The 22,110-nt window shown below is 39.7% G+C and overlaps 2 protein-coding genes across 4 annotated transcripts in view; one reads left to right on the plus strand and one right to left on the minus strand.

The window, feature by feature from the left end:
* The first annotated feature begins 829 nt into the window (after window positions 1–829).
* On the plus strand, window positions 830–6,201 carry LOC121874419 (ionotropic receptor 21a-like). The gene is made up of 12 exons (XM_042378549.1): window positions 830–931; window positions 1,123–1,606; window positions 1,761–1,906; window positions 2,014–2,107; window positions 2,312–2,449; window positions 2,774–2,921; window positions 3,458–3,609; window positions 3,836–3,987; window positions 4,153–4,465; window positions 4,885–5,043; window positions 5,335–5,484; window positions 5,757–6,201. The coding sequence occupies exons 2-12, from the start codon at window positions 1,136–1,138 to the stop codon at window positions 5,940–5,942; spliced, it is 2,109 nt and encodes a 702-aa protein (XP_042234483.1). The 5' UTR covers window positions 830–931; window positions 1,123–1,135; the 3' UTR covers window positions 5,943–6,201.
* Window positions 6,202–13,160: 6,959 nt separating this feature from the next.
* The window catches only part of LOC121874416 (neuronal acetylcholine receptor subunit alpha-10-like), a 27,118-nt gene continuing 18,168 nt past the window's right edge, over window positions 13,161–22,110 (minus strand). For all 3 annotated transcript variants that reach the window (XM_042378544.1, XM_042378543.1, XM_042378546.1), the window contains exons 7-12: window positions 21,681–21,815; window positions 20,555–20,769; window positions 19,707–19,923; window positions 19,412–19,527; window positions 15,041–15,195; window positions 13,161–13,656 (exon numbers count right to left, since the gene is read on the minus strand). In XM_042378544.1, coding sequence (XP_042234478.1) covers window positions 15,097–15,195; window positions 19,412–19,527; window positions 19,707–19,923; window positions 20,555–20,769; window positions 21,681–21,815 — 782 coding nt within the window. In that variant the 3' untranslated portion in view covers window positions 13,161–13,656; window positions 15,041–15,096. The remainder of the gene's footprint in view (window positions 13,657–15,040; window positions 15,196–19,411; window positions 19,528–19,706; window positions 19,924–20,554; window positions 20,770–21,680; window positions 21,816–22,110) is intronic.

Below are 22,110 nucleotides of genomic sequence, written 5' to 3' on the forward strand. Positions count from 1 at the left end.
GCCTACCTATACTAACTATGCACATTATTTGTATTGTAAGCTGCACTATCTATCTACATATTGAATCACTGTATACTTGTACGATGATCTATCTTTCTATCTAAAATATGACAGCACCCTCTGTCCTTTATAGCACCTATGGTAAATAATTATGATTCGTACATACACACATACACACATACATGACCTCACTTGATAATACACATAGTCATTTTTATTATTTACCAACTTGTCCTTTGACCTGACCTTCTAACGTATTCTTAAGTACCTCCAACAACAAGATAAGCAACTTGGTCGACCTTTCTAAACTCTAATTGCCGTAAAGATTATACCTCTCTTATTCATTGTAATTTGAGCGGCACAGGAATCATGTTTACCCGAGAGAGCATAATATATGAACCAATCCCACGAGTGCTGTTGGTAACTCAAGTATTTGGGGGAGTCGTCCTGGTGGTTTAGTATAAATTAATGGTTAATTAATTCCAGGTAATGTTTCGAGGTATAAGGTGTGTGTGTGTGTGTGTGTGTGTGTGTGTGTTTAAACATGAATCATAGGAGGAGAAGTTAACTTGGATAATGTTTTCTTTGAGCTTCAATTAGATTAGGTTAGGTTAGGTTAGGTTAGGTTAGGTTAGGTTGTACAAATCTTCGTTTTAGTTGCATATATATTATTTTTAAGTCTAACGTGTGGGTCAGTCTCAAAAGTTCGTCCACACAAACTTCTGCTGTGAAGTTTGTTGAAGTCTTTGAATCAATGACTTATGATGACTGACATTTAGAGCTGTATATATGTGTGTGTGTGTGTGTGTGTGTACATCCAACAAGGCAATAAAACTCAGTGCAGTGATCGTGATCTTTGTGTACGTGTGTCCTTGGGGCAGAAGACAGCACTCCGAGACGCGTATACTGACCGACATCTGACAGAACTACAGTAAGTAATAAACACTGTCTTCGGTAAACAAACACACCGGTCCGTACTACAGCTGCGACTAAAGTAAATATCCGGATATTATGATTTTTAAAGTATCGAGATAAATCAATAGAGAGATTACTGAAGCTCCCGGCATTACACACTCAGACACAAGCGGGTCTGTATATAATACCACAATCTACTCTTTCCAGGTACACAGTGACGATGGCCAGGTATTTGATTACATTAGCTACGATCTTCCTAATTGCCTCAAACGTCTTAAATCTGAGTATCCAAAAGACATGTGCCCTTGTAGGCGGTACTGAAGGCTTTGAAAGACTCGTGGATAACCCCGATCTAAATAATTTGCATCAGGGAAACATTTCCTTTATAAAAACTCAAGTTAAGAGAGAAGTTCTAACCAAAAGGACTATAACAACATCAAAGAAAGCCTCAGACATCACCCAACTACAAGATTCAGTCATCCACCCCGTCGTCCTGTGTACCCTTACGAGGACAGTGAGGAGAGTCTGCCCTTGGGATCTGAATCAAACTGAGGACTCCCTTGACTCCCTGGGCAGGCTGTTGAAGACTGTGGTGGTGCAAGAGATGACCCACTGTGACCTGGTGCTGGCCTACGATCACCACTATCACCCTCTACTACACTACATACTGACTCTCGGAAACGTCAAACAGGTTGGTTTATATCACCAAATTAGCAGAGTTAATGACAATATATATTTTACTATAACATAAATAATTATCTATCTATCTATCTAGCCATCCATCTATCTATCTATCACCAACTTTAAATGACAGTTAAGAGCATTTAGAATTTAATTACCCGCAGGTGTGGCGAGTGAGGGGGCCAGGTGACCTACTACAGGTGTCGTGGTCGTCGAACAGGTGTCGAGGTTATTTGTTGATAATCAGTCACTCCGAACACCTGGCAAACTTCACCAACACTTACCGCGACGCCTGGGACTACCACGGGAGGTACAGTTACACCACCTACACTACCACCTTCTGAGAGAGAGAGAGAGAGAGAGAGAGAGAGATACAAAATCTCCACACCTTATCATTCACCTGGTCGTCTTCTACAGGTACATTGTCGTGGCTAATTCCGTGCACCACCTGGAGACGCTCTTGTCCTCCGAGAAAGGTAGAAGGACGGAACACCTGGTGGGCCTTCTGCAGGTGAGTTATTGGTACTGCATCACACACCTGAATATGGATGTAAGACCTATAATTAAGCTGTGTTTATTGTGTAGTGAGCAGGTATAATGAAGTTATTTTTTTAAGGGATGATATAAACAAGGCGTCGGTAATTAAACTATAATATAATATAATCTAACCTAACCTAACCTACGCAACATTATTTAGTATCTCCTTCTTCCACAGACAGGTGAGGGAGGTGAGTGGAGGGTGTACAAAGGTGTAGAGGTGAGGGTCATTACTACCTGGAGGGGTCATACCTTCACCTCTCACCTGCCACTCTTCCCCCGCCACTTGGATGACCTACAAGGCGTCCAGATTAAAGTGAGTTTAACCCATGTAAGTGAGGGAGATAGAAAGTTATAGAATTCTCGAAAAAAAATGCCATTAGATTATTGCTAAAACAACTGTTATTAAAAAACATGGCATTATCTATCCTTATCTGATCTGACCTAAGCCTACTATATAATATGACCTGACCTACACCTCAACCTACCATATCACCTGATCTAACCAACCCTCACATCACCCTACCATATTACCTGACCTGACATGACCTTACCATACTACTTGACATCACTCTGCCATATTACCTGACCTGACATGACCTTACCATACTAATTGACCTGTGTTGCCCTCTTCCCTTAGGTCGCTACTTTCAAATGGGAGCCGAACGTATTCTACAACAGGAACAGCACAGGTGACCTCCAATACAGGTACGGTGTGGATATTGACCTCATTAACATCCTGGCTACCTTCTACAACGTCTCGGTCCAGTACATAGAACCAGCGGAGGGTGAGGAGAGAGAGAGAGAGAGAGAGAGAGAGAGAGAGAGAGACCTTAACTGCCCAACTCATACTTTCTGTCTCTCATACCTGAAGTTCAGTGTAAACCTAACCTAACCTAATCAAGATTAGAGCTAGTATAAAAAGCCTCCTCCCTCGTTTTGCCTTTTACCTTCACAACACTACACACAGGCTTCCTAGTACGTAACAGCAGACCCTCTTCACTCACTGTGTAACTCATCTCTGTTATAATCCACAAATATAACACAAAGATCAACCAATCTCATTCCGTCTACTGAGGACACCGTGGGGACTCAGTGACCGTTAATTGGCCGCGTATAGTCACGTGACCATACGCTAGATGCTGATTGGCTAAACGGAACGCATAGAAAAGTAAAAATGCCACACAATGAAATGGGAACTAATGGCAGATTCTGATGATAGAAAACGAAAACTCGAAATTCTTAACGGAAACTCGTGTATTTTAACTAGTTCCACTTTTCTGTAGAACATTTTTTTTTTCACACACACCTTCGTCACATACAGGAGAGTTGTGGGGTGATAGGCGAGCTGACGGTTCCTGGAGTGGTATGATGGGCCTCTTGGATCGTGGCGAGGCTGACGTGGGCGTGGCCAGCATCTATGTCTCCTCTCATCGAACCTCCGTCGTTGATTTCACCACACCTTACGACTCCAGGGTGAGAGAGAGAGAGAGAGAGAGAGAGAGAGAGAGAGTAAACAATACCCAAGACGTCTTTAATTATATTTGTGTTTATAAGAATGTTTATGAATATTTATGAATAGATATGTATATACGGTATATGTATGCTTGTGTATACGAGTGTGGGGATATGTATAACTGTATATGCATGTGTGTATGTACCTGTATATTGAAACACCATGACCCACCTGACGAACACCTAGATGAGTTGCTTCATGGCGTGGAGGGAGCAGCCTCTTCCCCAGTGGCACGCCTTGACCTACCCCTTCACCGCCCTAACCTGGATCTCTATACTGGTGGGATTCCTCGTCGCTGGTCCTGTGCTCTACCTTCTAGCTCGAGCCTCTGATATCTGGTGAGCCCCGCACGCTATCTTAACTCGCCCTCACGTATGTTTACCTGTATATATGTGTGTGTCTAGTTTTATGTCGCTGTGCTCCTCAAAACAACTGAATTTACTCATTCGATTACGTGTTTTTCGTTAATTAACACACCTGCCATACGATGGTTCCTACGACAGGGGTGGAGGGGAGTCGTCAGATCTACAGGAATTTGGTTACTCGTGGTTGTACAGCTTCGGGGTGCACATGAAAGTAGCTCAGGATCAGTTACCCATCGCCCGCTCCACCCAAGTCCTGGTGACCTTCCTGTGGATATACACTATCATCCTCACTCTCGGCTACTCCACCAACCTTACCGCTTATCTGATCGTGGCCAAGGCCCCGACTTCTATCAACACCATCAGCGAGCTGCGACAGTCAGGGGTAGAGGTGGCTGGTCTAGGGGAGTTCTACAAGTATGCTCTCGCCTCTGCTATTGACCAAGATCTACAGGTGAGAGGGCAAGGTCCTTTGGTTCTCCTCCTCCCCCGCCCGCCCTCCCCCATCACGCTTCTGAACACTGTAGTCTTCTCTTATAGTTGTAAACATTCATCATTCTCTGTCCGTAAGCAGCCATTAATCTTTTTCCTCTCTACACCGAGGGGCTGAGTGGATAGAGTGCTCGCTTACTGCCCTAATGGTCCCCAGTTGTATATGAGTACCTGACCTTTACAGTTGAGTCAGTGAAGATGGTCGAGTACAGTGTCGGCCATAGTGCCTCCTTGTGTACCGAAGGGATGGTATTATCTGCTGTATCCACCAGGTAGTTAAAGCATAAGACCATTTTCTCCAGCTATGAATCACCTTAAATTGTAATATCACACAATAATAACTTCTCTTCCTCCCTCTCCCGCCTCTCACCAACCCCGCAGAGCTTGACGAAGACATACCGGGCGCACCAGAGTGTTGAGACCATTTTCCCAAGGGTGCTGGAGGGGCGCTCAGTCTTCCTCCAGAACCGAGCCTTTATAGAGTTTGTGAGGCTGTCGCGCTTCACCAGGAGGGGCGAGTCTACCATCAGGATAATGAAGGTAATAAACGGCGGCAAACACCTAACAGGATCTCAGCTAACAACACCGACCAACCACCCTTAACCTAACTTAACCTCCAATCAACTTATAACTTACAGCTTTCCAAACTTTACTTAACTCTTCCCCCTCCTCCTCCCCCCCCCATCTCATCTAAACTCCAAATCTAAAAGTATATTTCCATCTTATGTGCCAATGATGTACTCAAACAAAAACCACTTTGAACTTTGGTAACTTTGTCATGGAGAGATAATCCACCAATGAGTTAAAATCTTTGTGTGTTTTTTTTGGCAGGAGTGTTTTGCGCCCTACAGCATCGCCATGGCCGTCCAACGTCACTCACCGTTCAAGAGGAAGTTCGACAAGGTAATCGGCTGGCTGCAACAGGCTGGACTGATGAGACAACTCTTCCTTAACTCCCTCAGGCTAGCGGCTTCTACAGAGGTGAGTCTACTGTCAATCCTCCCTCCCATCTATGAACCCTAAGACTAATGAACCTGCGAATCCGAGACATCATAATTATGACCCAGTGCGCCATTTTGGGTCGAACGATGTGTGATGTCTCGGATTCACAGGTTCACGAGTCTCAGGTTATGGGACTCACAGGACTGTTTTTCCCATGACGGTACATCTACTGAGGCAAGCAAAGATAACCTAAGCTAACCTAACCTAACCAAACCAAATGTAACTCAAATCACCTTCACGGTCGTCCACAGGAGTACGGCAAGGCAGCAGGGGAAGAGGGCGTCACAGGAGGAGTAGCCCAGGGCCCCGGTAGTGAGGGAGGGGAGAACGACCTCACCCCCCTGACCGTGATACACCTACAGGGAGTCTTCTTCGTTGTCGTCTTCGGTTGGTGCGTCTCCGGTCTTGTCTTCCTGGTAGAGATGAAGATGTCTTAGATATGATGACCGGATACTCCCGGATACTCTCTCTCTTTCCACCCATGCATTGCTTGACCTAACCCACTTCCTTCACGTACATTGTAACCAAATAAACACACACACACACACACACACACACACATCTATTTTTAAAATAATAAACAACTCCTGATTTATGTACTGTACAGCCCTGTAGATACTAAATTTTATATAACCATGTCGTATTATAAATAAATCATACAAGAAAATTAAGCAAATCATAAAATAAACAGGATAAATATTTAGATAGACCAATAAATGTGTAATAAGCATTTGAGTTATTTAATTTCCTTCATTTTTATTGTATTTATTTATTTTACATTTATTTAAGTTAATTTACCTAACCTGGATTTAAGGTTAAAAATTTCAATTAGGTATATACACATATACCATACAAGCCTACACACATTGCTTACGTGTTATTGAAGTCATTTAGCCCAAGATAAAGCAGGATGATCTATGCAATTTATAAAGACAGTCATACGGAGAGACAGATACGCAGAGACAGAGAGAGACAGACTAATAGACAGACAGACAGAGATAAGCTTGCAGAAGACAGGATAGTGCCAAACAGGAGGTCATCAGGAGCCAACAAATGCTGGAGTTATTTATAAACCGGTCTTAATCTTACTATGTCACATCAGGTAACATAACAAAATATAAAATCCACACGCATTTGAGAGGTTTAGTTTAGCGGAGTTTACCCTCAAAAGATACGGCCGACTGGATCGTTTTCTCTTTTAACAATAATAGAGAAAATTATGATGGGTTAACTTAAATAATTCTTATGATAGAATAAAAGATTTTGACTATATAAACTAAGGGCTGAAGATGTTATTCTTTATCAACTTAATTATTTATTACGGGTTTTTTAAAGGTTGTTAGAACAGTGCTAATACTAACCTTGCTACGTGCTTAAAGACCTTCGTTGTTGAAGCGTAATATAAACATCATAACAGGAGTATTACATAATTAAATCTACGGGTAACACAACCCATGTTTCACTTAACACCGCTTAGTGACATTAGGCCGTGAACACACCAAGTGGCGGATGTTGGTAGTGAAATGGTCAACACACTGCAGCTCAACCATTCGTCTGTTATTCAGCTTTTTGTAGTTTCCATGTAATAACAAACGACACATAGTTCACTTATAGCAAAATAATTAACCTAATATAATATATTCTAACTTAATTTTACCTCAAGATACTAATTTATGCTTTTGAAGTCTCAGTTAGCTGTGGTTTAGTTAATTCACAGTCATACTATAGGTAAAAACTAGTAGGCAGCTACCAAACAGGGAGGTACTACCGCCTGGGAAGATATTGGAAGCATAATGTGTTGTCTAATGGTAGACCCTGCTGCCATATGGCATCACGAAAATTGTGACCAAGTCCCAGGTTGCTGATCTGACTTTCTGCCTCATTTACACACAATTGCAGGGTCTCAATTGTTACTCTCACCATTGACAACACAACATACATACTTGTGTATCGTTTCTCACTTTTGATCATTTTTCATTTTTGTATATATAGTTCTTTATTATTAAAATTATTATTATTATCACAGTTACTGTATTATTATCATTATTTTATTATTTTATTTATGTTTGTTTTATCGTAAATTTTATTTATTATGAATTATTATGACAATTATTTATTATTATTATTATTATTATTATTATTATTATTATTATTATTATTATTATTATTATTACATTTTCGCCCCCCAGGCCTCGTGGGTCAGCGACCTGTGTCCGGGTGGGCTAATCCCCGTAAAACAAGACGTTTTTATGAATGGTCGGTCACTCAGAGATGAATGAAGGACATTTAAACTTTTGATTTATCAATGAATTTTTTAACTATGACGTCACAAATAGGGCGTGTCCACCAAGGGAGATATTTTGTTAGAAAACTTTATTAAATCATTCAGTGCCAGTGGAATTATCATATAATATCTATAAGTATAATTATAATATTAATAAAAACATAATTAAATGCTCATTGCTGTATTTGTTCATGTGTAAATACGTGCATATATATATCTAAATATTTATCTGGTGGTACTTGGTAATAATTTCATATTTTCTTTTCAAAAGTAACGTAAAATATTTTGCTTGTTGGCATCGTAAATCTATTCAGGAAGAATAATATCGCAATTTTTTTTGAGAGAGAGAAATAGTTATAGTAATTTTGAACAATGATTTGTATTTACGAGTAAGTTAGTAAATGCAACTAAAAGGAATTGTTGCCAGTGGTCACCATACACAACCGATTTCCTTCATTTCATTTTAATCAAAAAATTGCCGAAAATATATTTATCTTACAATGTATAGTAGTTGAGAAAGTTAATCAGTAACATTAACATAATCAGTTGGTAAGAAAATATAATCCAAAAGCTAAAAATTAAGTTTGAGATATACTGAGTATTTCCTAGCAGCTGAACCAATGAGCGTCCGAGTAGATAAAGTTGCCAAATACCACTATTTTCCTTAATTTATATAAACCTTAAATTATTTTATTCCTTTTGTAACAAGTTAAAATTTGAAAGATAAGTTTTTAATATATTTTTGTATAACTATAGCTTATTTATATATTTTTAGGAAACAATTAAAGGCAAAACCCAATACAAGAACATAAACAATAATTACACGATCTGGCAACTGTGCACCTTTATTGTTTACTATAGGGAATTTAAATGTGTAAAACTCGGGTGATTTAATACTACGATTGACCTAAATACCCTTTAAAATTGTTGTCAGATGTTGACATTATCCCATTTATTATTGCTGTATAAGGTGTTACGTGTTTCTTTATGTACATTCGTGCTACTTATGATAAATAATGTCTTTCGTGTGTGTGTGTGTGTGTGTGTGTGTGTGTGTGTGTGTGTTACGTTTTTATATACTTTTCAGGCGCATTTTTATGTGTTTTTGTACATATCTGAGGTGTGTTTTCGTGTGTATATATGTCCATGTGTGGTCTGTACCTCAGCATCACATATCAGTCAGTCAACAACATAGTAACTCTACCAACAGATCAATCCAGCCAAACAAGTCTAATTTATATTGGAATAAATATTTGAAGTATTTTAGCATTGAATTAAAAAAAAATAAAAAATGTTTAATTGATTGTATACGTAAAAACAAACAAAATTAATTAAGAAATATAAAACCAATTTGATCCTCAGAGGTGAAATGTTTCCCCATGTTGAGAAGTATTGACATTTCCCTTTAATTAAACGCTAAGGCTCCAGGGCTCAATTAAATTTAACAAATTTTCCCTCCTAGGTGAAGTTCATGCCGTTCGTAACTACTAACGAGGTAGTTTAGGTTAATTAGGCCAACGTCCAATGAGTATAAAGTGTTAATTTATTTGTATCAGTCAATTATGATATAGCGTAGTTACTGCATAAAGATTTTAATAGCGTTATTGATCAGTTTTGACAACGTATCTAATAATGTTCGGTACATCTTGGTAAAATTTAATGATCATAGCTAATAATAACACTTCTGGCATTGCTTTGGGTTATAAAGTTTACGTCTAACAAACAAACAAAAACTAACTAACTAACTCTGACCATTGATAACAGGTTCGGGCAGTTATACATACCAACTTGACCAGTAAAGTATATTCACTAAATCCTACTTACCATATCTAAGAACGTATAACACAACCCTTATTTACAGTCTCCCATTTCCTGTTCCGGACGTGTTTCATACGAGTTAAGTACACGTTGTCTCACTCGTCAACAAACCAGTTTCATTTAATAGCCTCGAAGAAGAAGTTTTCCAAAACTCTTAAGTTGAAACAGAATACCAGTGTAATTTTAACGCCATTTTCTGGTACATTAAAGTGAGTGATCCATTTAGAAACGTTCTCAAATTACCAATAACGAAGTTTAAAAAAATATAACGTTCAGATCTTCATGAACCCGGATTCAAGTAAGAACGGATTTGTTATGGTTGTGCACGAACGTAAATATTTACCTTATCTCTCCAGCGGCGCCTTTCCACTCGACTCTAGTTTATACCTTAAGTTAGGTCGTAGACGTCACCTTTGTATTGGAGCGCCTATGGCCTGTTCTGGTTGGTTATTTGCAGCGGCCTGTGGGGTTATGGCTGCATTCTGAGTGGCTATTGCAGCGCTCTGAGGGGTTATTATTGATTCTGAGTGGCTATTGCAGAGTTCTGAGGAGCTCTTGTTACTTCTGAGTGGCTATTGCAGCGCTCTGAGGAGTCATTGTTGCTTGAGTGGTTATTGCAGCACTCTGAGGGGCTATTGTTGCTTCTGAGTGACTATTGCAGCGTTTTGATGGGTTATTACAGTTCTCTGGGGGTTACCGCAGCGTTCTGTGGTTATTTTTGCATTCTGAGTGGTAATTGTTGTTTCTGAGTGGCTACTGTTCTATTCTACACTATTACTGTCTATTACTGGGGAGTTTTAGTCTTGTTCTGATCGGTTACTGTTGTGTTCTGATCGGTTACTGTTGTGTTCTGAGCGGTTACTCCTATGTTCTGAGAGTTCCGAGTGGTTTAAACTGGATTGATAATGTCTTCGTGTCTGTACCGTGACTCTGAACGTTGCCAAGATAACTTCCAGCCATTCAGAAGCCGTAAAAACAGACAAGGGAAATACAAACACAACATTGAACCATACTGAAATAAAATTACCCATCCCTCACGCGCGAAATACATCCACCCGTCAAGTTGAAAAAAACACAAAAAACGGAAATTTCTGCCGACTTGACATAAAAGAATTCGGGACACAAGGCAAAATAACACAAAACCAGAAATGAATATGACTTATTTTTTTCCTTTTTTTTTCAATTCGGAAAAAAAAATTATATTTTTTTACCGCAGCGGAATATTGAATAAAAGTTAATTCAAAATACATTAATGTGATGTAACTTTCAAATGAAGGGAATTAATTTTTTTTTAGGGGACAGTAGAATATATATATATATTTTTTTCATTCACTTTTAACTTGTGGGGAGAGAATACAGCGCTATGGGTTTAAAAGGATAATATTGTGTTTATATTGTGAGTCTTGTGTAATTATTTGTTTCTGTTTGTTGATATTTGTTTAGTAGTAGTAGTAGTAGTAGTGGTTGTAGTAGTAGTAGTAGTAGTAGTGGTTGTAGTAGTAGTAGTAGTAGTGGTTGTAGTAGTAGTAGTTGTTTTATTCTTAATATTTTTTATTATTTTATCCTTATAACACAGAACATGCTCCTACAACTCACAACACGCTCCCACAACTCACAACACGCTCCCACAACTCACAACACGCTCCTACAACTCACAACACGCTCCCACAACTCACAACACGCTCCCACAACTCACAACACGCTCCCACAACTCACAACACGCTCCCACAACTCACAACACGCTCCCACAACTCACAACACGCTCCCACAACTCACAACACGCTCCCACCCACTCACAACTTATAACCTTATCACACCTCCGCCTTAATTTACACCTTTAGTAGTACGCATATTGAAGTCTCGGAGGAAATCCATTTTATAAAGAAAAACAAATCGCTAATTATCAAGGTAACAAACAGGTAAACCCTTAGATCTCACCTGACTGTTCCGAGGTTAATTACGGATAATTAGACCAGGTAATGAATGACCCATGAGAGGTGAAAGGTGAATTATTTGAATGTAGGTAGTCGAGTATTATGGTCGTGAGGGTTGTTTTAGCCTTGTTTGGTAGTTTGGTGATTAACGCGTACGTCTTTTTCTGTCTGCGGGTTGATGGTAGTTACGAGATATTATGTTGTTACGTCTACCTAAAATTATATAACAAAATGTTGATATGACTTAACTTATGCTACGTATCTCTTCCTATACATAATATACTTCTATACATATACAATACAAAACAACTTTCCAAATAGCTTAAAGTTTAGGTCCCCCCCCCTCCCTATAAATCAATAAACACCAATACTCCAACATAAACTTCATTTAACAACACCAATATATAACATAAACAGTCCATAGGTAATAATAACAGTAAAATGAGACTATTAAACCAACTAATGAGGTGATGTAGTACTAACTTATTGCTATTAACTTTAGATTTAGTTAACGTCACCCCCCCTCCCCGGCCCCGAAGCAGATATATTCGAAAAAAAATGTAATCTGAGAAACTAGTCATGGTTGATATAAACAGTAAATAAATGAATGTACTTACCTCAGATTGGCATTACAGGGGCCAAGGATGGGTCGAGAATTCGGTCTTTGAAGTGGCGTGTGTGTGTGGCAATTAAGTTTATAGCACTGATTTGTAGGTATGAGGTACAGATCATTATTAATATTATGTAATTAATATTTACACTATAAATATGATTTCTGTTTCTTGTAAATGATCAGCGAATTTACTAAACATCAAGAGTCACCTCCTACACTAGCACTTCAGGGGTAGAAACACGGACTGAGGAGGTTGATGCACAAGACCGCGATCCGTCCATCACAACACCTGGAACACTACTGAGGAGGGAAGGTGGAGACTCCGTGTATAAATGAAAGAATAATACCTACTTGGCAACATAATCTTCCCAGGCTCACGTGGCGAGTTAAGTAGTACCTCGAACATACACACACATATATACAATTACCATACACATACATAACCTCACACACACATACACACACACATACACACACACACATACACACACACACTAGAAGCATTGTATCGTGAAATTGTGAGGGGGGGGGAGGGATTGGCCGACTCGCTAGGCTCACCTGTTACTGATATTGTCCAGTTACTCCTGTATGTCTGACCCAGGTACTACTTCTTGTGCTTTATCTCTCTGTCTCTCTCTGTCTCTCTCTGTCTTTTATCTCTGTTTGAGTGACTGTCTGTTTGTTTCTTTCTGTGTTTTTGTTTTGTTTCTTCCTGTATGTTTATCTGTTTGTTGTTTAGTCTGTTTTAAGGTGGGTATTCGTGTTTTAAGTTAGGTTTAAGTGTTTTAAGGTGAAATAATAAAACTCAGAAACACACACGTTTGAAATTTATTATAAAAATACATCATTAATTCACACAGACAAATACATTTCATTCATAACTACACAGTGAGAAATGTGGAGAAATTGGAACCCCCATCGTCACTCCTCTTGTAGCCACCCTCCCTTTCAACCTCTTCCTTCTCAGTCTCCCTTCCTAACTCTCCCTCCGTCTCTCCCTTCCACCCTTACTCTCTCTCCTTCTCTACTACCCTCCTCTCCTCCCTCACTCTCTCATACCCTCCCTCATTACCCTTCTCCAGAGCCATTATCTATCATCAAATAGTCGATTACACACTTAACGAGATGTGCCGTGGGTCACTAAGCTGTTCCTGGATCTCTGGTTCTGTTGTAAATAATTGAATGAGTTGTCCTGTACGATCCATTTGGCCATTGTTAAGGTTCTTGCTTCTTGAGGTTATTGATCATTTAGTGTAAAAACAATAGACTGTTTTCTTGTTATGATGTTGGTAATGTTGGCAGTACTGGAGGAGGATTATTTGTTGACTGTTGGTAATGTTGGCAGCAGTGGAGCACCATGACTGTTGACTGCAGGAGTACAACTGGAGTGTGACTGAAGGAGTATAACTGGAGTAGTATAACTGGAGTATGACTGGAGTGGAGTTTTAGAGAATGGAGGTATAAACATTTCCCGACCTCTACACTGGAGTTCTCGTCAACACCTGTGGGACAGAGAAGGTAAATAATAATCAAACTTCTTAACTTACTCAATAAACTCTATATAAGAATTAACCTAATACATCCCTTAAATTAATCTATAACATCTCTTTATATATACATTAAATAACTATATAAATTTGCTGTATAAATTCCTATATAAACTTCCTATATGACGTATATATAAAAGGTCAGGTAATACAGCATAGATTCAGAATACAATGAAATACAGGATAGATACAGCGAGCAGGAGAATACAACAAAACTCCATATATCAGGATTGTAAAGGATACATTCAAACGACAGCTATATATCACCCTGATGTATTATCTCATGTAAAAACATCCGAATTTATGAGAGCCCGCTTCAACGCGCCCAGTACAAAACGCCATCTAAACGCACTCAGTATGTAGGCTACTCTGAACGCACTCAGTATGAAGGCGCATCCGAACGCACTCAGTATAAGAACTATCTGAACGCACTCAGTATAAGAACTATCTGAACGCACTCCAAAATATAGAATGAAACTTTCGACAAACATCAACACAAATTAAACAATGTAAATATAGACATTAAACAAACATAGAAAAACTAAACAAAAGAAAATGCATCAATGTAATTTAGACTAAAAATTACATGAAAATTCTTAAACTTTTGGAAACATTTCTTTAAATTTAAGACAAACGTATAAACTCATATTGTGGAATCAATATGCATTCCAGGGATAGCATTTATAGTATGTATAATGCATATATATATATGTCTAATTTACAGCCGGACACCTGAACACACCTGATATTATAAATTGTCTAAAAGCGACTCAAATAATAATAAAAAATATATATTGTATTTTATTTCAGAGGAGGATGGAAAATTATGCATTAAATTGTAATAAAATAAATGTTTACTTGAGAAATGAATGTGTAAAATATATAATTAAAGTCATATGAATGGAAATGAAAGTAATTAGCTTTTTCATCTGTTTTCTTTTTCATTATTTAGTGTTAATAATTCTTTGGTGTTTTGATTGCTTGATTGAGTAATTGATTCACTGACACCGACATAATAATTTTATCACCCCTAAAACAACAGGTCACACTAAATTCAGGTCACACACACAGCTGTTAGGGATGTGACCTCAGACCACTACGTGTTAATTTTATATCTCTAACACAAACTGTTTATATCACTTTGTTCCTGGACCTAACTTATCACCCGAGGGACAGAAAGTCTTGTTTAATTTATTTCATGTTATTTGGGCGACTATTTTAATGTGTCAAGTTGTTTGGTTTTATATATATGTGTGTGTGTGAAGTTTCGGTCGTTTATTTGTGTTTGTTGAGTTTGTTTGTGTTTGTTGTGTTTGTTTGTTCGTTTATTTTTACTCACCTCTAAATGGTACCGGAGATGTCATGTGTGTCGCTACTGTAGGTGATGATGGAGCGTCAAGGCCCGTGGGGGGAGGAAAAGAGGATGGTCGTGGTAGCGATCACCGTCGACAACAAGAAACACGCCAGTAAGAACCTGTCGATCACCAGCGCCACCTGCAGGAGATACACAAGACACCAGGTCCTTAATGGGAGAGCAAGTTACCTGTAGAAGGGATGGAAGACACACCTTGTTACGGTGGTAGAAGAGGGTTAATGGGGTTTATTAGATCAGGAACTGCCTGTAGGAGGAAGGATAGACACGAACATAACTAAAACACACACACACACACACACACACACACACACACACACACACACACACACACACACGCGAGGTAAAGATATTAACCGCCTAAATACACTGAGAAGACGATATCCACGAGGAGAAAACATGAAAACTACATCACACAGAGGACACAAAGGGACTGGGGTGTGGCGGGTGGAGGAACACAAAGGGACTGGGGTGTAGTGGGTGGAGGAACACAAGGACTGGGGTGAGAACACAAAGGACTGGGGTGTAGTGGGTGGAGGAACACAAAGGACTGGGGTGCACAAAGGACTGGGGTGGTGGGAGGAACACAAAGGGACTGGGGTGTAGTGGGTGGAGGAACACAAGGGGACTGGGGTGTAGTGGGGAGGAACACAAAGGGACTGGGGTGTAGCGGGTGGAGGAACACAAAGGGACTGGGGTGTAGTGGGTGGAGGAACACAAGGGACTGGGGTGTAGCGGTGGAGGAACACAAAGGGACTGGGGTGTAGTGGTGGAGGAACACAAAGGGACTGGGGTGTAGTGGGTGGAGGAACACAAAGGGACTGGGGTGTAGCGGGTGGAGGAACACAAAGGACTGGGGTGTACACAAGGACTGGGGTGTAGTGGGTGGAGGAACACAAAGGGACTGGGGTGTAGTAGTGGAGGAACACAAGGACTGGGGTGTAGTGGGTGGAGGAACACAAGAGGACTGGGGTGTAGCGGGTGGAGGAACACTAGGGGACTGGGGTGTAGCGGGTGGAGGAACACTAGGGGACTGGGGTGTAGCGGGTGGAGGAACACAGATTGGAACCGTAGAATGAAAGTTTATGTATATCATTAAAACACTAGAAAGTCATGTTTAAATTTTACAAAATCTTTAAGTGAAAACCTTTATGGAAAGAGAAATTATCAACTATTCTTAACAAAAGCGAAAAACCCAAACAAAGGTGGACAAGACCTGGTCGCTGGCTGCGTTAACCCGCATTAGCGAAAAATATAACTTGACTCACACACACAAACATACATCAGTGAGGTCAGGAAAGGCATAAATTAGACTTAGTAAATGTAGCAAGAAATCTGACATCGGTAAAGTGGGGAGGAAAACAGCTTATCTTTTTTTAATGACAGATTTTCCTCCCCTACGGAGCTAATCACTGTGTAAATAACTCCCTCCCGCGGCGACTGTCACTTGTTCTTCCAGCTTCCATCCGTAAAACTTTTCCTAATTTACTATTGTGTCCCTCATTAAGTATTCATGAGATATATGAAAAAAAATGCGGGAAAGTTTTGCCTCTGTGAATATGTTTATGTACTTCAGTTTGACGTAGAAGGAGAAATATTCTGAAATCTTTGTGTCATAAATGAAATGTTTCTGCCTCTCGCCGCTAGAGGGTGTCGTCACTGTAAACACACGAGCCTGGAGAGAACAATAGAAGCCTTCATGGACGGTGGTGGAGCGCCTCCCCTGGCCGGCTCTACCTCAAGGAAATAGAAGGTACAGAAGCGCATTCATTTACGGTTTTTTTTTATTATTATTATTCTTTTAGGATATTTTAACAGAGCTTAAGTCCTATTATATTTTATTTCCACACTTTATAACCACCTCTTACGAGATAATGATCGTTCGCTTTAAACTACACAACAACAACACCAATTTAATCATTAGGGCTTTATGTGAGCAAATAATGTCAACGATACTCACTCATTGAGATATAATCACTTACCAACATTTACCTAATGAAACAAAACGATAAATAGATTTCTAATTCACGAGTTAAATAAATTCATCCAGATACACAGATTTAGTTTATGTGTCCAAGTGGATGTTGAAATTAACCTTATCTATCGCGTATGTAAGTTAATATTATCAAGTCTATCTATCTATCTATCTATCTTAACACGGACCCATATACTGACAGTGTTGCCATCATGAGAGTCACAAATATTCCAAATGATAGTTCTTTCCCTCTTCAATTAAAGGGAAAAAATATAAACTAATATTTCCCCTCCCCGAATACATTTCCTAGTCATTAATTATTCCGGAATTAATAAAGGAAGAAAAATGCCCAGTAATGAGAACTCTTACAAGGGTCATCATCCTTAATTACCTTAAAAAGTCACACACAGAACTGGCACATTTTCTCTCTCTCTCTCTCTCTCTCTCTCTCTCTCTCTCTCTCTCTCTCTGTTCTCCTTTGTCTCTCTTTTCCTTCTAATTTATATTCTTCTTTCATTTTTCATTTTATTTTCTTTCTTTATTTCTTTCTATTAAATATTAAATTCTCTCGTTCATTATTACTAGTAGAAGTAGTGGTAGTAGTAGTAGTAGTAGTAGTAGTGGTAGTGGTAGTAGTAGTAGTAGTTGTGGTAATCGTAGTAGTAGTAGTACTAGTGGTAGTAGAAAAAAATAAAGATAATATCAAACAATAAAATACATTGAATAATAACTTTAGAAAAATAATAAAGTCAAATTATGAATAACCTTTACTCCCTGGCTCCTTCCTTCCTTCCTTCCTTCCTTCCTTCCCTCCTTCCTTCCTTCTCCCTAACACTCCCCATATCTCTCCTCCTCACCTCCCCTTCCTCCCCTTGAACAAAAAATAACCCAACTTTTAAAAAATAACATTAAAATAAAATAAAATGTGATGATTAAAAACTAGAGGCACAGACAAAAAAAGTGAAATGTAAAAACTGAATTAGGAAAAAAGGAATAAAAAGAGAGATTACAAATAAACAAAACAAATCAGTGGATGATCAGAATCCAAAAAAAAAAATAAAAAATAATTATCTCCCTCAATGTTGAAACAAGAAATAAGAAAATTGACAGAAAAATAACAAAAAATAATAAAAGGTTTGACCGCCAACACACACACACACACACACACACACACACACACACACACACACACACACCCAGGGGCACAACATGACTATCGGAAATAACCAACAATTTTTTTAACATATTTTTTTGCCTCAAATTCCAGGGATTGATAAGCCAGTCACATTTCCCGCAACATTTATCAACAGAAGGTAAAATTATAGATATCCACCGTTATGTTTCCAATATATCACACTGACCAATACGACTAATACTCTTTTTCAGGGACTGGGGGGAGGGTGGACTGGGGGGGGGGTATGTATTTTTTTTACACTTTAATATATTTTTATAATTATTTGGGACTAGGGAGGGGGGGGGCGGACTGGGGGTGGACTGGGGGACTGGGGGTGGGTATACTTTTTTATTTACAAATGTCAATGTGTGTTAAATCAGTGAGCTTTAATTAGATAACCCACAAAGTCATGATGAACGAATCTGTCTAGATATGTATAAAAGTTTGTAAGTATTGTTGATCAAGGCAGCTTCACTCCTCTAGTGTTAACAACCTCTGGTGGGATGGGACCAAGTGCAAGATGTTTCTACGCCAGACTCGCGGAGGTGATCTCCGAACAGAAGCAGCAGCCCAGAAGTTATGTCACAGCCTGGATGAGATGTCGACTGTCCTTCTCTCTCCTTGGGTCGGCTTTGCTCTGCCTCAGGAAAACGAGAGCTTCTGCCCCAAAGCCGACAACTGCCGCAGATATTGACTATGAGGCAACAGTCACTGAATGCCGCATAGATCTGCGGCTCAACTAACTCAACACAGCTAGGATAGCTTCTTATGTATTAGGATATTTAATATTAAGGTAATAAAATGGCGGCGAAGGTGTGGCTATTGGGGGAAGCTGGAGGCCATCTGTAACAGTAATAGTAGTAGAAGAAGAAGAAGTAGTAGTAGTAGTAGTAGTAGTAGTAGGGGTAAAGTTGTAGTAGTAGCAGTAGTCGCGCGATCACAACAAAAGATCCGTTCGTGTAGGCGTGACGTCATAGAGTCGGATAGATAGCTGATGATGGATGGAGGTGTTTTTGAGACAACGAACGGATGTTATGGAGGTAGACACATCTCCGTAAATTATCTCAAGAAACACAAAACCAAAATACAATATAGTGAAGTATTATGACGTATAGTGATGAATATAAAACTGTATGGTGAAATGTTATGGTGTTGAGATAAAGGTAAAAAATCACCTTTGTTCACTTACCTGTTGCCATTGAACACGAGTCGCCTCCTTTCTGTCCTGTTCACCTAGCCTGACTTCATTCTTCTCTATGGTGTTGTAGACTTTGTTCAATACTCTCATGAACTGATGCTCGAAGTCTGCAGCCACAACCCCCAAAAAAGATGTTATGTTATTAATTACGTTCTATATAACACCTGTAGTCGTAGGATGTTAAAGAATTACCTGAATATTAGGTTTATAAGCATATTTTATGTGTGTGTGTGTGTGTGTGTGTGTGTGTGTGTGTGTGTGTGTGTGTGTGTGTGCGTCACCTCACCTGAAGCTTGCGCAGTGGGAGTGGCTAGCGAAGGTGCGGTCGTAGGGTCATGGTTAGGAGTGGCGTGGTGGTGATGTCTCCTAGCAGTATGAAGCCTAGGAGACCCAGTAATGTGATCTAGGGTCTCCAAAGTGGTCATCTGTTGCAGCTTCTCCGCACTAATGGAGTCCAGACACCCTCCAATGTCTCCTAGCCCCTGTTCTTGTGATTTCAGATCCTGTTTAGAGTGATAAATGCTTGGGAAATTATGGAGAAATTAATGGGAGATAATAAACTTGTTCCAACACCGAGAGACAGACAGACAGACAGATAGACAGACAGACAGACAGAGAGGCAGACAGACGTAATGAAATATAGAAAAAAAAATATATAGAAACAGATTAACAATAACGATGAATAATCTTAGTTAAATCCCTAAAGTATTTGGTTAATCCAGGAGACTCATAGCGTTACGAGACATACAGACAGATAGACAGAAAAGACGATGAGACAGAGAGGCCAAGAGACAGACCCAAGTCATTACTAATAACATCTTTAAACACTAAATGAATGTAAACTAAAAATCTCAAACATTCCAACAACAGGATACAGTCTCATACATAATACAGTCTCTCTTGTAATGTTGACGCCTTGAGGTAATTATCTATGTATGATCCTTTGAGATTCTGGAGCCAATTATATCCTGGCTCACATCTCCATTGAGTAAGTGGTTTTGGAATTTATCGTAAGATCCTTTGAGATTTGGGTCCCTGGGGTGGTGTGTGTGTGTGTGTGTGTGTGTGTGTGTGTGTGTGTGTGTGTGTGTGTGTAAGTGTGTGTGTGTGTGTGTGTGTGTGTGTGGTACTTACATTAAGGTGGATGTTGTTGTCGTGCGTTGAGGAAGGGATCTCAGCTACAGGTTGGAAGTGAAGGAAGAGTACCCGAGACAGTCCACCCAAGACGAGCCGCTGTACCAGACGAGGCACCTCTGTCCCTCTCACTCCTCGATGGTGGATATTAAGCGTCAACACAGACATCCCAGACGCTAAGCTTACCAGACAGATCGTCACACCGTAGTACAAACCTGGGAGAGAGAGAGAGAGAGAGAGAGAGAGAGAGAGAGAGAGAGAGAGAGAGAGAGATAATCTCATTAAAAATATATTACTCATTATGAAGAATATTTATCGGTGTCAATAATATACATAAACACTTGTATTACTCTGTTAAAATAAAGGTGAAATTAAGTTGCTTTTTTTCTGAGAGACTTTAAATAAACAAAAGTGATTTCAGCAGACAGATTCTCCGGTAATGCTCCAGACGACAGGGTTGTGGAGGCAAGGGCCGTAAACTGCACTAAAATACGATTTGGGGTGTCGTTTTTTTTTTCACTTCCCAAAGGACGAAGAAATAAAAGAGAACTTGACCTTAAATATAAACAAATTGGTAAGGGTTTCTAGTCCCCCCCCCCCCCCCCCAAAACAAATAATAGCATCTTATGACTCCCCAGATATTACTGTCACCATTCTCAATATTTTACAAGATATATTAATGTTTTACAGGTTATAATCTAGGTCACAAGTATATTAATCCCGGTATATACACGTTTACTACATGTCTGTTACAGCAGGGAGACCTTCAAGTCACAGGAACACAAGTGACCTACGTGAATCGACCAGGTAAAGTAACTCAGTAACTCCTATAACTCTGTACACGTTGTTTGCTCTGAGTTACGTCTTGCAGTTGTGTGTTCTGCTATATGTATCCATGGGTTACTGAAATACTGTGTATATATGACACAAAATACAGGATACAGTGTGTGATAAATTTCAATCTAATTTGTGTTCTGAAATTCATCTGGAATGGGTGGGAACTTACTGTAGTGGGGTAGAACTTGCTGTAGTGGCCTGAAACTTACTGTAGTTGGGTAGAACTTACTGGAGTGGCCTTAAACTTACTGTAGTGGGCTGAAATTTACTGTAGTGGGGTAGAACTTACTGATCAGTGGGGTTTTCTCAGTAGGCGGCAGTGACTCTCTGATGGTCATGAGAAACACAGTCATGGAGAGGAGAGCTGAGATCCCCAGTGTCACCTTCTCGCCACTCTCACTCGGCACGTAGAACACCAGTAGCGCTGTGAGAGTCAGGGAGAGTGTGTGAGTCGGGAGAGTGGGCGAGGCAGGGAGGGTGTGGGTGAGGCAGGGCGGGTGTGGGTGAGGCAGGGAGAGTCTGTGAGAGAGAGTTACAGGAAATGAGTGGTTAGGAAACGAGAGCTGAACGTCCACCTGATCTCTCTCTCTCTCTCTCTAATCAATTTTTCTTTCAAATCCTTCAGTTTTTTTCATCTCGATCCACGTCCTATACATCTAGCTACTAATTTTGTAGTTACACACACTCACACACACTCACTCACACTCACTCACTCTCAC

This window comes from Homarus americanus, unplaced genomic scaffold, assembly GCF_018991925.1.
Source record: "Homarus americanus isolate GMGI-L3 unplaced genomic scaffold, GMGI_Hamer_2.0 scaffold43349, whole genome shotgun sequence".
Taxonomy (NCBI): domain Eukaryota; kingdom Metazoa; phylum Arthropoda; class Malacostraca; order Decapoda; family Nephropidae; genus Homarus; species Homarus americanus.

Excerpts from the sequence above, each read along its gene's own strand:
- LOC121874419 (XM_042378549.1), top strand. The coding sequence starts at position 1,136 with ATGGCCAGGTATTTGATTACATTAGCTACGATCTTCCTAATTGCCTCA. Across the intron at positions 1,907-2,013 it reads GCCTGGGACTACCACGGGAG|GTACATTGTCGTGGCTAATT; the intron begins GTACAGTTACAC and ends CGTCTTCTACAG. Across the intron at positions 3,610-3,835 it reads CCACACCTTACGACTCCAGG|ATGAGTTGCTTCATGGCGTG; the intron begins GTGAGAGAGAGA and ends ACGAACACCTAG.